The following is a 13398-nucleotide window of genomic DNA, read 5'->3' as shown; positions in this document are numbered from 1 at the left end:
TCATTTTTATTGCATTTTATCCCTAAAAATTATAGCTTAGGTACTAAAGTAGGATAAAAATTTAGATATCAAAGTGAGAAAATTTGTATGGTTTATGAGCAAAATTGTGGTTTAAATCTAAATACTCCAAACTATTAAATGTGTTAAAATATTAAATTTGAATATAATATATGTATTAAAAATATAATGTTACCAATAAATATCGGGTGTAGTGATAAGTCACATTATATTCCAAACGAAAGAACGCAAGTTCAAACATTAGAGACGACATTTTTAGAATGGGTAGTCGTGAACTCTAAACATGGATTGTAAAACGGACATCTAAGAAAAAAAAAAGGTTGTAATATTAATCATGTTTAAATATGTCATAATGTATTAATTGGAGAATATTTGACGCAATATCTGTGTAAAAGTCCCATGTATCATTGATGAATAATAGCATGACCCTTCATCATTAAATAAAACAAAAAAGTAATGGAAGGCTTATAAATAAATACAAAACCCCTAAACTCAAAACATTAAATCCAAGAGTTATTAATAAAATTTATAATAGCTATAATTAATGTTTAATTACATGTCATGTTATTATTCATTGATGATGCACGATACTTATATACTTAAATATTCTTAATTATATTGTTTTCATATTTATTAATGAACCCTTTAATCCCATTTCCATACGTAAAATGGGTTAAATAAATCTCCTTCAGGCTTTGGACCATGAGAGCACCAACAATCACTAGGAGATAGCAATTAAATGGTTAGTTGGAGAGGTTGTATATTGAGCCCTTATGCTGGCATTATCATGCAAAGACAGTAGGAGACATTGATGTTGACTCTATTAAGACAACATTACTCACGTCGAATTTACCACAAAAACTTGGTGTCCTTGTCTATTGCACCACCTGTCTACGTATATAGATAGCAACCACTGCTAGCTTTGCTTTTATATAAGAAAAACAAAAAGAGATTTGCAAAAACATTGTAAAGTGTATTAATTTTAAGACAATGGCTAGGGTTCCTTGCAAGCATGTTCTTCTTATTGTTTTCATCTTTCTTTGCTTCATCTCTACAACTCCAATAGGTAAAATTATGACTTCAAACCCTTTAGAATATATGGAGGATTAATTTTGTCCTTAATTAAGTTATGTTTTCATGTTTGCAGCTCGGAGTTTGCCGAGCGAAATGAAGAAGGGTCTCGACGACCGGGTGGTTACGACGGAAAACGAAGGTGGAGCACCGCCTGATGTTGATGAATTAGAATCTATGGACTATACTCCAGCAAGAAGGAAGCCTCCGATCCATAACTAAGAAATATTTTGCAAAATAAGTATATATTCTACCTGTTTAGGACATTTAATTTCTTCATAATCATGTTTTTATATATGTTGGGTGTAAGTAATTAATATTAGTATATAGTTTGAGAAATAAAGTTATAATGAAATCAAGGTCATAGAAAGTGTATATACAAGCATACCATATATATTGCCCTAGCTAGGGTTTATGCATTACCATAAGTTTGCTAGAGTTTACACAAAATGGATAATATGAATCAAATATTTTACTACATTTATGATTTTTTTATGCATAATTTTTTTTTTCAACACCAAAGAATTATGTTGTTTGAGATAAGACAGTAATACTAACTGTTTAAATGGATTTTTTTAAAATTACAAAACAGGGTTCTTTGAATTCTAGCCACAAGAAAAAAGGGTTCATATTATTTATAATAGTTTTAGATACTGTTTAATCATAGAATAAGTCTTTTTAAATTCTGTGTAGACAGTGAAATATACCATTATTTGATTGATGTGATATGGAGTATGTTGTGTGAGCCCTTCTTAAATTATGAAAACTTCTTCTTAAATTATAGGGTATATGAGGTGAATTTAGTTGGATGGTAGGATGCTGTGGGTTTAAATTTTTTTTTATGTTATTGTATTTAATTTTATTGTTATTATTATTTTATGTTAACTGAAAATAAATATATTATTCATTTAAATTCACTCTTATTTTTATTTATATTTTTATTTGTATAATTCATGAAATTGATACAAATCCAAAAATATATTAAAACTTTACTGATAATTATGATGTAATACAAAAGAAAGGATGGCAGTAGACTTTAAGCTTTAAAGAGGGGACTGAGCATTGATCATAATTACAAAGCATATATTGAAGTGTGCACTTCAAAATCTTCATTATTCTCATTCTCATTCTCATGTACTGTACTGCCTGCTCTTTATCTATTTTTAATTAATACCATTATTTTTCTTTTAGGCATGAAAATTATATTTATTTTTACAAAAAAAATATTGTTTTAAGGAAAAAAAAAAGGGTTATCTAAGGTATCTCTAGTTTTAAAAAGAAAGAAAGTAGAAAAAGAGGAAGAAGAGTGATTGAGTGGCAAATGATAAAATCTACTTATTACTCACAAATTCCCTACATGGAATTGTAGGATGCCTATGCTCTATGCCTATGATATATTCAATACCACATCATGATACAATTACATCATTCCTTTTATTATTATATTATTTATTATTAGATAATAATAATAAAGAAAAAAAAAAGAAAACCCATTTAAATAAAATCATGTGATGTTGTGCTCTTCCCAACAATTATCCTCCACAATTGATCCCATTCCTACACGTGTCCTATAGTAAAATCATTGGGAATCACATCTTTACATTTTTTGGAATTTGGTCCACTTCAAGGTAAAACAAAATGTTACTAGGCATTGGTTAATACTTTTTTTATATATGTTGGTAAAATTAAAAGATTAATTTTTAATTAATTGAATTTTAATTTATTAATATAAATATTATTATTAATATAAAAATGTAAGTTTAAATACGTTAAGTTTAAATACGTTAAAATGTACTTTTCTTTTATTTATGAATTGCTTTGAGTATTAAGTTTAAGTTTTGTTATTCATAATTTTTTAAAAGATCTTAATAAAAATAAATAATGAGTTATCTCAAGTTATTATATTTATATATTTTTATTCAAATATTATTATAAATTAAAATTTATTTATTTTTCAATAAAATAAATAATTAAGGGCAAATAATTTTGTTTTAAAGAAAATACATAACATGGTTTAAATGAATTTTTTTTAATATAATCTTATTTGTTCATACTTTAACATTTTCCTATTAAAATTAGTATTAACAAGAAAAATAGTGATAATATAAATATAATTGTTTTCCTTAATTTAATTGTTAATTATAAAAATATAAGCATTGAAAAATTAATTTCAAGAAAATATAAACTAACAAGTGTGATGAGAATAAACTATGTTATTAAATTATATGGCAATAAAAATATTGTTTAAATTTGAATTTAAAAGACTTAACTTGAGTAATAATAAAAAAAAATAAAAAAAGGCATAGGAAGTACAGTCCAAATCATCTAATTCAACAAATCCAACGGTTGATAACAAAATCACAGTAATAGCGTCACCACTCCCTATAAACAGTACAAGCTGTGGACCCCACCTCGTGTCCAGTTGATAGCAAATTGCCATGTGCCACGTGTATAAAGTGATTAAAAGTACATTGCTTTGGGTCTGAATAGAGAGCAGACAAAATAAAATTTTTATTATTTGCCATAAAAAAAAAATCTTAAAAACTGGAAAACGAAATAATAATGTGAATGCAAAAGAAAGTAACAGAGAGAGAAACTGTTGTCTTTAGACTTACCATCTGAGGAATCAAAGAATCTTTTTCAAGGAAAGGAAAACAAAAAACCCAAGTTTTCAAGAACCAAAAAAAAAAAAAACTGTTTATTGCGTGTTTTTTTTCTTTGGGTTTAGATTTGTTCTTCTACTTGCATGAAAGAGAGGTAAGAAAGATTCAAGCTTTACTCAAACTTTGCTATGATTTCATTAACTTGTACTTTTTTGTTTAGGGCTTATTTTAGCTTTTTGGGTTTTTGAATCTGAGATTGCAGAAATGATGGGTTTCAATGAATTTGCTGTTTTGAGGATAAATGTTGGGTTTTTTATTTTATTTTTTGGGCAGAAGAATTATTTGTAGTGCTGTACTTATTCTACTAGCTTTGTCCCTAGAAAATGCTGGATTTGCTTTGTGTTATTTTTGCCATTTTGGGCATAAGTGTAGATAAGGACCTGAAAATAGAACTAGTTGCTTGGAAATTGGTTAATTTTGTTTATACTAATTGGTCTTTTTTTTTTTTTTCTTTCAAATGGGAAACATTTGAGTTGATATTCTCTTTGTTTTGTTATTTTAAATAATGTTTAATCTTGTGTGCTTGATTCAAGTAACTCTAGCTAAAATGCTGGTACTTTGGGGGTGTATAAATTGTTTTTTGTTTTTCAATGAGTTAGCTTTTTGTGTCTGAAACTATTGCTGAAATGTATCGTGCATTGCAGAAGTAAGATGCTTTAAGTAGTTCATTTTGTGAGGGGAAAATGATCGAATAATGATTGCAAACTAATTGATTGGTCCTTTAGGAAACTCTCTATTAAAAAGATGGTTTAGGCTCCTCCCAGGTTGCTCACTTGGGAAGCAAAGTACGGAAAGTTTATCAGTTTATGTTATTTGTCTAGCAGAACTTCTAATGTCGCAATGAATCCTCTGGAAGAGAAACCATATGGTCATAGACTCGTAATCAGTGCACTAAAGCTGGCTGAAGCATGCTTTAGTTGCTACATTAAGTACCTGGTAGTGGTGGAGCAACTTTTGTAAACCTGTTACAGAGAAACCCTTAAAGCATTGTCAAGTTAGAGTAAAGTTCCTCTATGGTATCTGAAGAGAATTCTGATTGTAAAGGTCATGCATTTTCTTGTTTGTTCATAGCCAAAGCTAACATCTTGTCACTTTTCCTGACACTTTTTTGTCGTCTGATATTGATATATATTATATATATTTGTTCACTTTAAGTTTTCTTGTTTTTGGTTTGGTAGGCAGAAGAATAAACTAAGCAAAGTTTTTCCCCAAGTTGAGTCGTCCTCTAAGGACCAAACCTCTACCCCTAATCCCTCCTTTCCCAGTAATATAGCTGGGTTTCATTGTATTGTGAACAGGAGGATTTCAATGCCGACTGGAAATCACATGCTGTGTTTTCCATCTTGAGAAATTGTTATTGTAGGATGGGTGCTTAGAGCTGAAATTACTTTGCTGATATCCAAACTCAGAGAATTTCTGTCTGTGAGTTTTTTTGTAGAAAATTCTTTGCTCAAGTTTATCCAAGGACTTGAGTTAATATTTTCACTGCTACACATATGAATGGTAGCATCTCCTTTATACTTATGCACACGTTTATAGTGCAATTCACTTTTTCCTGTGAATGTTTGGTTGAACTTTTTCTTGTATTGTACTTAAAGTCTGGAATCCACTTTTGTGCTTCGATGCAACTTGTTGATGCAAATATACGAAGTAGAATGCCAAGCAACTCTCTTTATACTTATGTGCACGTTTATAGTGCAATTCTTTCTTTAGCAGCCCTATGTGTGACTTAATGAGTCAAAGAAATATTTACAGGGTTTAAGTGGCAGTATATGGTTTTCATGTTGTCATTTTGCTACTGGTGTGGAAGTTGATTTCAATGGACTTATATAGTTTTTGAAGAATGTCTTCTGGATGGTAAATTTGGGCCCAAATTGGACATGAGAATGCTTGTGGGAACATGCTTGAGCCAAGAGAAGCTGATATACCTGCATTGTTTCTAGTCTTGGTGGTGCTTCCTCTGGTTACATATTTCTTGCTTGGGAAATGGAGTGAGGTTTCAAAGAAACGAGATAAGGTAAGTTTACTTGCTCATCTTGCCGCTGAAGAAGCTCTTAGAGCAGAAACAATGGCTGCTGCCAGTGTTATTCCAGTTGTTCCTGTTCCGAAGAAGGGATTGCATGTGTGCGCTAGGTGCTTTGGTCCATCTACAACTCGCTGCTCGAGATGCAAGGCTGTTAGATATTGGTATAATATATCCCTTAGCAGCTGTAATGCATTGTTTTTCCGATATATTTGACCTTTCCGCATGATGTTTCTTACACTAAAACCGTTGAATTTATGCAGTTCTGGGAGGTGCCAGATTATTCATTGGAGGCAAGTTCATAAGGAAGAATGCCTGCAGTTGGAGAGTGGAAGTGTTGCCTCATTTGAAGAATCTGTGCTACACAGTGACAACATGGATTCACGGTTCTTAGAGTACATTAATAAGCAGGCTGCTAAGGAAAAGACATCTTCAGATAATATAAATCATTGTCCCACAACCACCAGTTTATTTGCTAATGGGGATTGTTCTACTATTGATACCTCTCAAGGCTGTGCACCAGAGAGAAGTGCTGAGAAAAGAGTTTCTCGTAAATCCAATGGAGAAGTGCTAAGAAGAGAGGATGTAGCTATAGTTGATTCTTGTGAGGAGACCTTGAGAACTAGAACAACTAGTTTGACAATTAATAGTATTTCTTCTAAAGAAGCTTTTAGAAGGCATAAGGTTCTTATCTTAAGATTTATTTATATAGAATGTCTTAACTTTTATTTAATCACATAGTTTCTGATAATTGCATCAAACTATTGCTGCAGTCAAGAACTAGTGGCTTTGTTGTATCCGAAGATGGAATGTTAAAACAGCAAAATCCCAATGGCTCTAACATGCTTATTCATGGACAAAATGTAAGTACCGCCATGCATGACGGGCATAAACATCAAAGCCAACGTGGCAACATGTCTGAACCAAAAAGCAACTATGAATTTGCTGGCCCACCGTATTCCGCAAAAGGTGGGACAAGTGCACACGAAGCTGAAAATGCCTTTGTCTGGAGCTCTGAGAATATAGTCAATGGGGAAAATGCTTTCAGTGGTAAATCGGTAGAATTAGAATGTTCTGGGATGGCAACAGCAAAAGAATGCACGAAAAGTAGAAGTTCATCGCAGTCTGTAGGGCCCAAAATCTCTAAATCACCTAAATCAACAGTGAAAGTGTCTGGGGAACGATTGCATCCTGAAATGGAGAGAAAAGGACAAATTCCTGATGAATTAAGTAAGTTCTCAATTTCTTTCACGATATTTAAGCCATGGTTTTTGTAGTTAATATATTCTACAATTTTCATGCTGAAATTTCTGGAATGACAGATGACATACCGGCACCAGGAATCAATGGAGCTGCTAACACTGGCATTATGGAGATGATGGGTTTAAGGAAGTCATCAAAGCTTGCTAGGCAGGATTTTCCTGCACTCTATGGCAATAGACGTAAGAAGATAAAGGTGAGTCCCATTGCACCCTGTCTGTTTTGAGTTAAATTATTTCATGGGGCTCTTGATTTGTGAATGAAAGAGTCTGACTATGATCTATTATCCTGTTGTCTCAGATGCTGTTTCCTTATGAAGAATTTGTAAATTTCTTCCAGTGTGAAGTCTTTGACTTATCACCAAGGGGCCTTCTAAATTGTGGGAACAGGTGTCGCTATTGTTACTCTTATTGTAAAGAAAGTAGTAGGAGCTTATGTTTTATGCACTGATTATAATTTTCATTTTGCAGTTGCTATGCAAATGCTGTTCTGCAGTGTTTAACTTGCACAAAGCCTCTCAGCATCTATTTGCTACATGGATCCCATTCAAGAATCTGTACTTGCTTTTATGTGGTTCACTTGTTTGTTTCTTGTACATGATAATAATATCACTGTTCAATCACATACATAGCTTACTTATGTATTTCATTATAGGTTACAGGAAAGATCGGTGTCTTATGTGTGAGCTTGAACAACATGTTATGTTGTTAAGAGAGTGTGGTGGCCCCTTGTCACCAAGTAGGATCCTTTCACACATTCGAACTATTAATTGCCAAATGGGCGATGGAAGTCAGGAAGATGCACATGAGTTCTTGAGGTCTATAGAATTCACTAGCCAATATCCCTCAGCACCCTTCATTTTCCCTCATTTATGTGTCTAGATTTGTTAGTTTCAGTTTAAATTTTGACGCTTTTACTTACTGCAAGAATGGAAATTTCATCACCTTGCCTCTTTGAGAGTTCAATTTTGTCTTTTTCCAGACTCTTGGTTGCTTCTATGCAATCTATATGCTTGGAGAGATTAGGTGGGGAACAAAAGGTTGACCCCAGGTTGCAAGAGACAACATTTATTCAACATACTTTTGGAGGGCGCCTTTGGTCAAAGGTGTTTATCACTATTTTACATTGTTTTACTTTTTAAGTCATCTCACAAAATATTTTTAAGGTGCTCCGTTTTCCCTTTCCTTGATTCATATATATATATATCTGTTTACTTTTTTGTTGCCTATATTGAATATCCATGTAACCAGGTAAAGTGTTTACGATGTTCTCACGAGTCAGAACGATTTGAAAATATTTTGGATCTTACTTTGGAGATATATGGTTGGGTTGAGTCACTGGAAGATGCATTGACTCAGTTTACAACACCCGAAGATTTGGATGGAGAAAACATGTACAGATGTGGAAGGTGTGAAACCTTGTTTCAGTGTGTTATCATATTATTATTTTATTAGAATTATTAACTAACTTGATTAAACTTGTTTACCGACTCTGCAAATATTTTTGTTGAAAGGTGTGCTGGTTATGCACGGGCTAGGAAGCAGTTGCGCATACACGAGGCCCCTAACATCCTGACAATTGTCTTAAAGAGGTTTCAGGTATCACTCTGCTCTACATTGTACCGTCTTCTGCTAATGTCATGTCGTAAATGCAACAGCGTATCTTAGAACTTGCTGTTTTGGTCTTTAGACAATTAGGTTCGAGCAACTTATATATACTCTCCATTAAACAGAAGTCAAATCGGGCTCAACTTTGATGATCGGTATCATATTTATGTCATTTTGTAAACATATCAAAATCTAAAATTGGTTAGTCTAATTAGGTGCTTTATTCATGAAACAATTTAGCCATAATAGGTTTCTGCATTAAGCTGTCCATCTTGCATTCCTTTCTGCGTATCTATTTTGAAGTATTTTGATTTTTGGTTTATTAACTATTTTATGTGACCATTTCTTGACGTGGCTGTAACTTAATCAGGAGGGAAAATATGGGAAAATAAACAAGTGTATCACTTTTCCTGACATGTTGGATATGGTTCCTTTTATGACTGGAACGGGTGACATCCCTCCGCTTTACATGCTTTATGCTGTTGTGGTGCATTTGGATACACTGAATGCATCTTTTTCGGGACACTACGTGTCATATGTAAAAGATTTGCTAGGTAACTGGTTCAGGATAGATGATACTGAGGTAAAGTCAGCTTCCCCCCCACCCCAAAAAAAAAAAAAGAATTCTTTGCTTCAGTGAAAGGTTATCGTGTTATCGGTCTTATGCATGAACATGATGGTTTTACTTATTTGAAATTCGCTCATTGAAAATATTTAATGACTGTTTTTTCTTTAGATTTTATCTTTTGCAATGGGAATGAAACAAGGTTTTGGTTCCCTCTTTCAGGTACATCCAGTCTCAATGAGCCAAGTGATGTCCGAGGATGCATACATCTTATTTTACACGAGGTAGATGCCTATTATTTCTATTGTACCTGCGAAATGTATTCCTTTTCTGTTTCTAGCTCTGAAAGTATGTGATTCATTCAAGGTCATACCCTCGCCCTCAAAGAGCAATATCTGAAAAGATCAAGCAAGTTCCTGCTAGGCACCTCGCATCGAAAATGGAGAAGCCTACACGACCAGCACAAAGTAAATCCAGCAGCCATTCTGTTGGCCCCAAGCTTTACCCAGATACCAGGTCCGGAACTGCTGCAGGCTATATCAACCGTGACTCTAATGGCATTCTTAGGCAGAGTGCAAATAGTAACATTCACCGAGTGGTAGAGATGTATGCTGAGCCATCCAACGTGGAGTTCTCTGATGCTACGTCAAGTGATTGGTCCCTTTTTACAAGCTCAGATGAAGCTTCTTTTACAACAGAGAGTACTCGAGACTCTTTCAGTACTGTTGATTATACTGATACAAGCAATGGTGGAGATCCTTTCTCAATCTTCAATAACTTGTATACCCCAGAATCATCCTCTTGCAACACGGTTTCGTGCAGTATGTTTTCAACTAGTAGACCCCATACAAGGTACGTCTTAGAGGAGAAGGGTTATGTTCTGGATTCCTACTCTTCGGCACAACTTGTGAACCAAGACCAAGTAAACTTCAACCAGGTCTGTGATTCTTTGACCGATTTTTCTTTAGATACCGAACATGGCATGTTTGTAAAATATGGGAGTAACCCGAAAAATGCTTTCAATAGAACTTCTTCAGCTCATTGTGAATGGTAGTTCATGGAATATCCAACTGATTGAATAGTGACTTAGCCAAGTCTTGCCTCAATTTTTGGTTTTTCAATGGCTTTGTTGATTGAGGCATGTGGATCATATGAAAGAACCCCAAATGAAAAGGATTATTTCATATTTTCTGAAAATGTTTTTTTTTTGAAAGATTGTATAGTGTAAGCATTTCTCTTTATTAGCTAATGGCACAAGCAAAAAAATTATGGACCTGGTACATTGTTTGCCAGCAATTTCATATTTACTGTTCTTTTGGCATAATTTACCTTAATTGTAAATCAAGCAACTTTTTTAATTATTAAATTTTTTTTACCCTTGTATCATATGTACCTACTTTCTTTACATTTTACATTTCCTCCATTAAATTTGGATTTTGCCTGTTTCAAGAATTCTGTCAAATGGTTCCCATTGTTGGAAATTTTTTTTCTGGATTTCTGCAACTGACAGGTGAAAGTTTGGTCAAATTCTGCTATTAGATGTGTGTAAGTTATGGATTTAGTATCTATACTTTAAATCTATTAATTGCTTTTTTGTAACATGTGAAAATAATAAACTAATATAGCATTACATATATGAGAATATATTTATAATATCAATTTTTGAAAATACCAAATTTAATGGAACTAAAATTTTAAAAGTCCAGAAAATAGCAAAATTTAGTGGAACTAAAATTTTAAAAGCATATGGACTGAAAATGACAAAATTAAGGAAGTACTAAATCCATAACTCATTTACAGTACAAGTAGTAATAGCATAAATTAAACTAAAAGTTTTCTCCAGATTTTGCAGATGCAGTAACCCTGCAATTTTCATTTACTTGCTCCATTTTTGCTTATACTTGACTACATTAGACACCACAAAAATGTAAAACGAAAAAAATAATTAAAACACGACACGATATTAAAAAAACATAAATACGACTCGAATACACGAGATTTAAATCCAACACCATTTATTTTTTTTCCATGGTACATGTTTGGTATGGAATTCTTCGCCCTCATTTTCTCATCTTAGACAAAGTTCAGAGAACCAAAACATACACTGTAATTTTCAGTACACTGTAACTTGTAGTTCAAAGAAGCTAGCTGAGTTATTTCACCTTAAACTGGCGATATCTCATCTTCCAAATCAACCAACATCCAAATCTCATTAACCCTACCACTAAATTCAAATGGAGAGTTATACTGAGCAACCAGATAAACCGAAGTGGTTTCATCTTTCTGAGACTTCTTGATTGCAGGAGACCAAACAGTGTCCGCAAGACTGGCTTCCAAAGCAGCAGCTTCCACTCCGACGTTATAGTCTGTGACAAATCCACTGAATTGCCTTACTGCTAAATATGTTGATTTCCATTTTTGGATATGGAGGCCTTCAGCTGGTGGCGGATTTGCCTGGTTCACCTTTGGAAGGTAAAAGCTAATCCTAAATGATGACTCGCAGAAGGGTCCATCGCTTGGTAAAACTTCAGTGATGACTGGAGCTGTCATCTCTATTTGTTGCTTGTATTTGTTCTTCCCTTGAATGTAGTCAAATAGCCTATGACCACAGTAGGAACCATGAACTTTCAGTAATTTCTAGTATAGCTGGCTTTTGAGAAATATTAGATGTGTTGGAATTTTGAAGCAAGAAAAACAAATTTAACAACAGATGATTATAAAAAAATGCTATACTTAAACACCAATACACATCAAATCTAAGTTTTCTTTGAAATTTTCATATGAATTTATCATTTATAACTAACACCTTGTAAACTCAACTACTTTGATCAAATTAAGGAAGGGTTCATCCAATTGAGGAACGATCTTTATTTCTTAAATGCTTTATCATGCGGATCATCACCAAATCACATCAGAATCTACTTGCAGGCTCTTCCTGTCACATCCTAGTACATACGCTAAAATTCTCAATATTCTATCAGTAACTCTCCATGACATCATCAAGCCGTGTCCTATCAAATCCTAATAAAACATTACATGACCTTAGACCAATCCTATACAGTAAGACATCTGTTCAAGAGCACTCACATCAAACTCTTCATTTATATAGGCTCTCTCCATCACTCGAAAGATTTAGGTACCAATGCTTTGTAAAAGTACACTCAACCTTCCAGTTTCTCCAAAATCACCTCTAGTGATTCTATGTGTTCAGCGCCTCTAACCTCCAATGCCACTCCTTGTATCAACAATTTCAAAAATAGTTCATGGTTTTATTTTAGTCAAAATTTGTTATTAATCAATGTAAACTGCATATTTTTTGAATTGGTCAATTTTAGTTCTTATATTTTTAAATTTAAGACCAAATTAACACACAAGAACTAAATCCACAGTTTACTTATAGTATAGGCATTTTCCATCTATTTTTTTATCCTTATCTCAACTTACTGGCCAAATCCTCCTATTCACGAAATCCAAATATGGCATGTATGATTATAGTATACACTAAATAAGTGTAAGAACAGTAAAAATAATCTTAAATTACAAATAAAAAAAATATGCTAAAACTTACTGAAGAAAACCAGTCCTGGTGGCCTCAACAAGAGAAATATCCTGAATAGGTGAAGTAGTCACCCAGATGGTGGAGTTGTATTTACGAATCTCATAGCCATTGCCGACTTCAATCAAATCGAAACTTGGGCATTCAATCCGATTACATGTAGGTGGAAATATCCCAACATTGTTCTTGCTGGTTTCCGGTAAGAAACCAATGTTTGAGAGCAGACTCAAAAGAAGTGATAGCTTGAATGGGATAAAAGCAGCCATTAATGGAGTTTGTTTTCAAGTGAACCTAAGCTTAAAAGATGTGATTTTTAAAGGGAAAATGGGCTCCTTTGTTTACCACACATTTACAAGGTTGTAAATTTGGTGATAAAGTGGAAGATTTGAGAAGTTCAGCTACCATCCACATATGAAAATTTAAAACTACACGTGGATAATTTATAATTAGGTTAAATTTTGCTTTAAGTCTCTATATTTTATTTATTTAAAATTTAGTTCTTTTATCTTTTATTTTCAAAGAGTTTAACCGGTTTGATTTCTAAAATTATTTTTGAAAATTAGAAAATACGTTTGATAAATAGAAATAAATACTTATTTTTTATTTTTCAATAAAACGAAAACATGAATTTATTT

General features: G+C 33.0%; 2 protein-coding genes and 1 long non-coding RNA gene across 5 annotated transcripts; 2 read left to right on the top strand and 1 right to left on the bottom strand.

Annotated features, from left to right (window-relative positions):
• Positions 1-644: 644 nt before the first annotated feature.
• On the top strand, positions 645-1459 carry LOC108482544 (uncharacterized). Its single transcript, XR_001870895.2, has 2 exons — positions 645-1084; positions 1166-1459. It is a non-coding gene; the product is annotated as an uncharacterized LOC108482544 (long non-coding RNA).
• Positions 1460-3565: 2106 nt separating this feature from the next.
• LOC108483383 (ubiquitin carboxyl-terminal hydrolase 15-like) lies at positions 3566-10404 on the top strand. 3 transcript variants are annotated; one of them, XM_053031336.1, is made up of 14 exons: positions 3566-3846; positions 5586-5939; positions 6039-6459; positions 6549-7005; positions 7098-7231; positions 7336-7424; positions 7506-7591; positions 7690-7852; positions 8017-8140; positions 8286-8443; positions 8549-8633; positions 9013-9225; positions 9430-9491; positions 9574-10404. In XM_053031336.1, exons 2-14 carry the CDS (start codon positions 5653-5655, stop codon positions 10259-10261), a joined length of 2967 nt encoding a protein of 988 aa, XP_052887296.1. In that variant the 5' UTR covers positions 3566-3846; positions 5586-5652; the 3' UTR covers positions 10262-10404. The 3 variants fall into 3 exon arrangements, with proteins under 3 accessions (XP_052887296.1, XP_017642238.1, XP_052887301.1); XM_017786749.2 differs by having other exon boundaries at positions 3571-3846; positions 5508-5939; XM_053031341.1 differs by lacking the exon at positions 9013-9225 and having other exon boundaries at positions 3572-3846; positions 5508-5939.
• Positions 10405-11040: 636 nt separating this feature from the next.
• LOC108480878 (uncharacterized) lies at positions 11041-13138 on the bottom strand. Its single transcript, XM_017784003.2, has 2 exons — positions 12776-13138; positions 11041-11806 (listed from the first exon to the last, which is right to left on the bottom strand). Exons 1-2 carry the CDS (start codon positions 13027-13029, stop codon positions 11371-11373), a joined length of 690 nt encoding a protein of 229 aa, XP_017639492.1. The 5' UTR covers positions 13030-13138; the 3' UTR covers positions 11041-11370.
• Positions 13139-13398: the final 260 nt, after the last annotated feature.

The sequence above is a fragment of the Gossypium arboreum genome, chromosome 1, assembly GCF_025698485.1.
Source record: "Gossypium arboreum isolate Shixiya-1 chromosome 1, ASM2569848v2, whole genome shotgun sequence".
Lineage (NCBI taxonomy): Eukaryota > Viridiplantae > Streptophyta > Magnoliopsida > Malvales > Malvaceae > Gossypium > Gossypium arboreum.
This window is presented reverse-complemented; position numbering and strand designations above follow the sequence as displayed.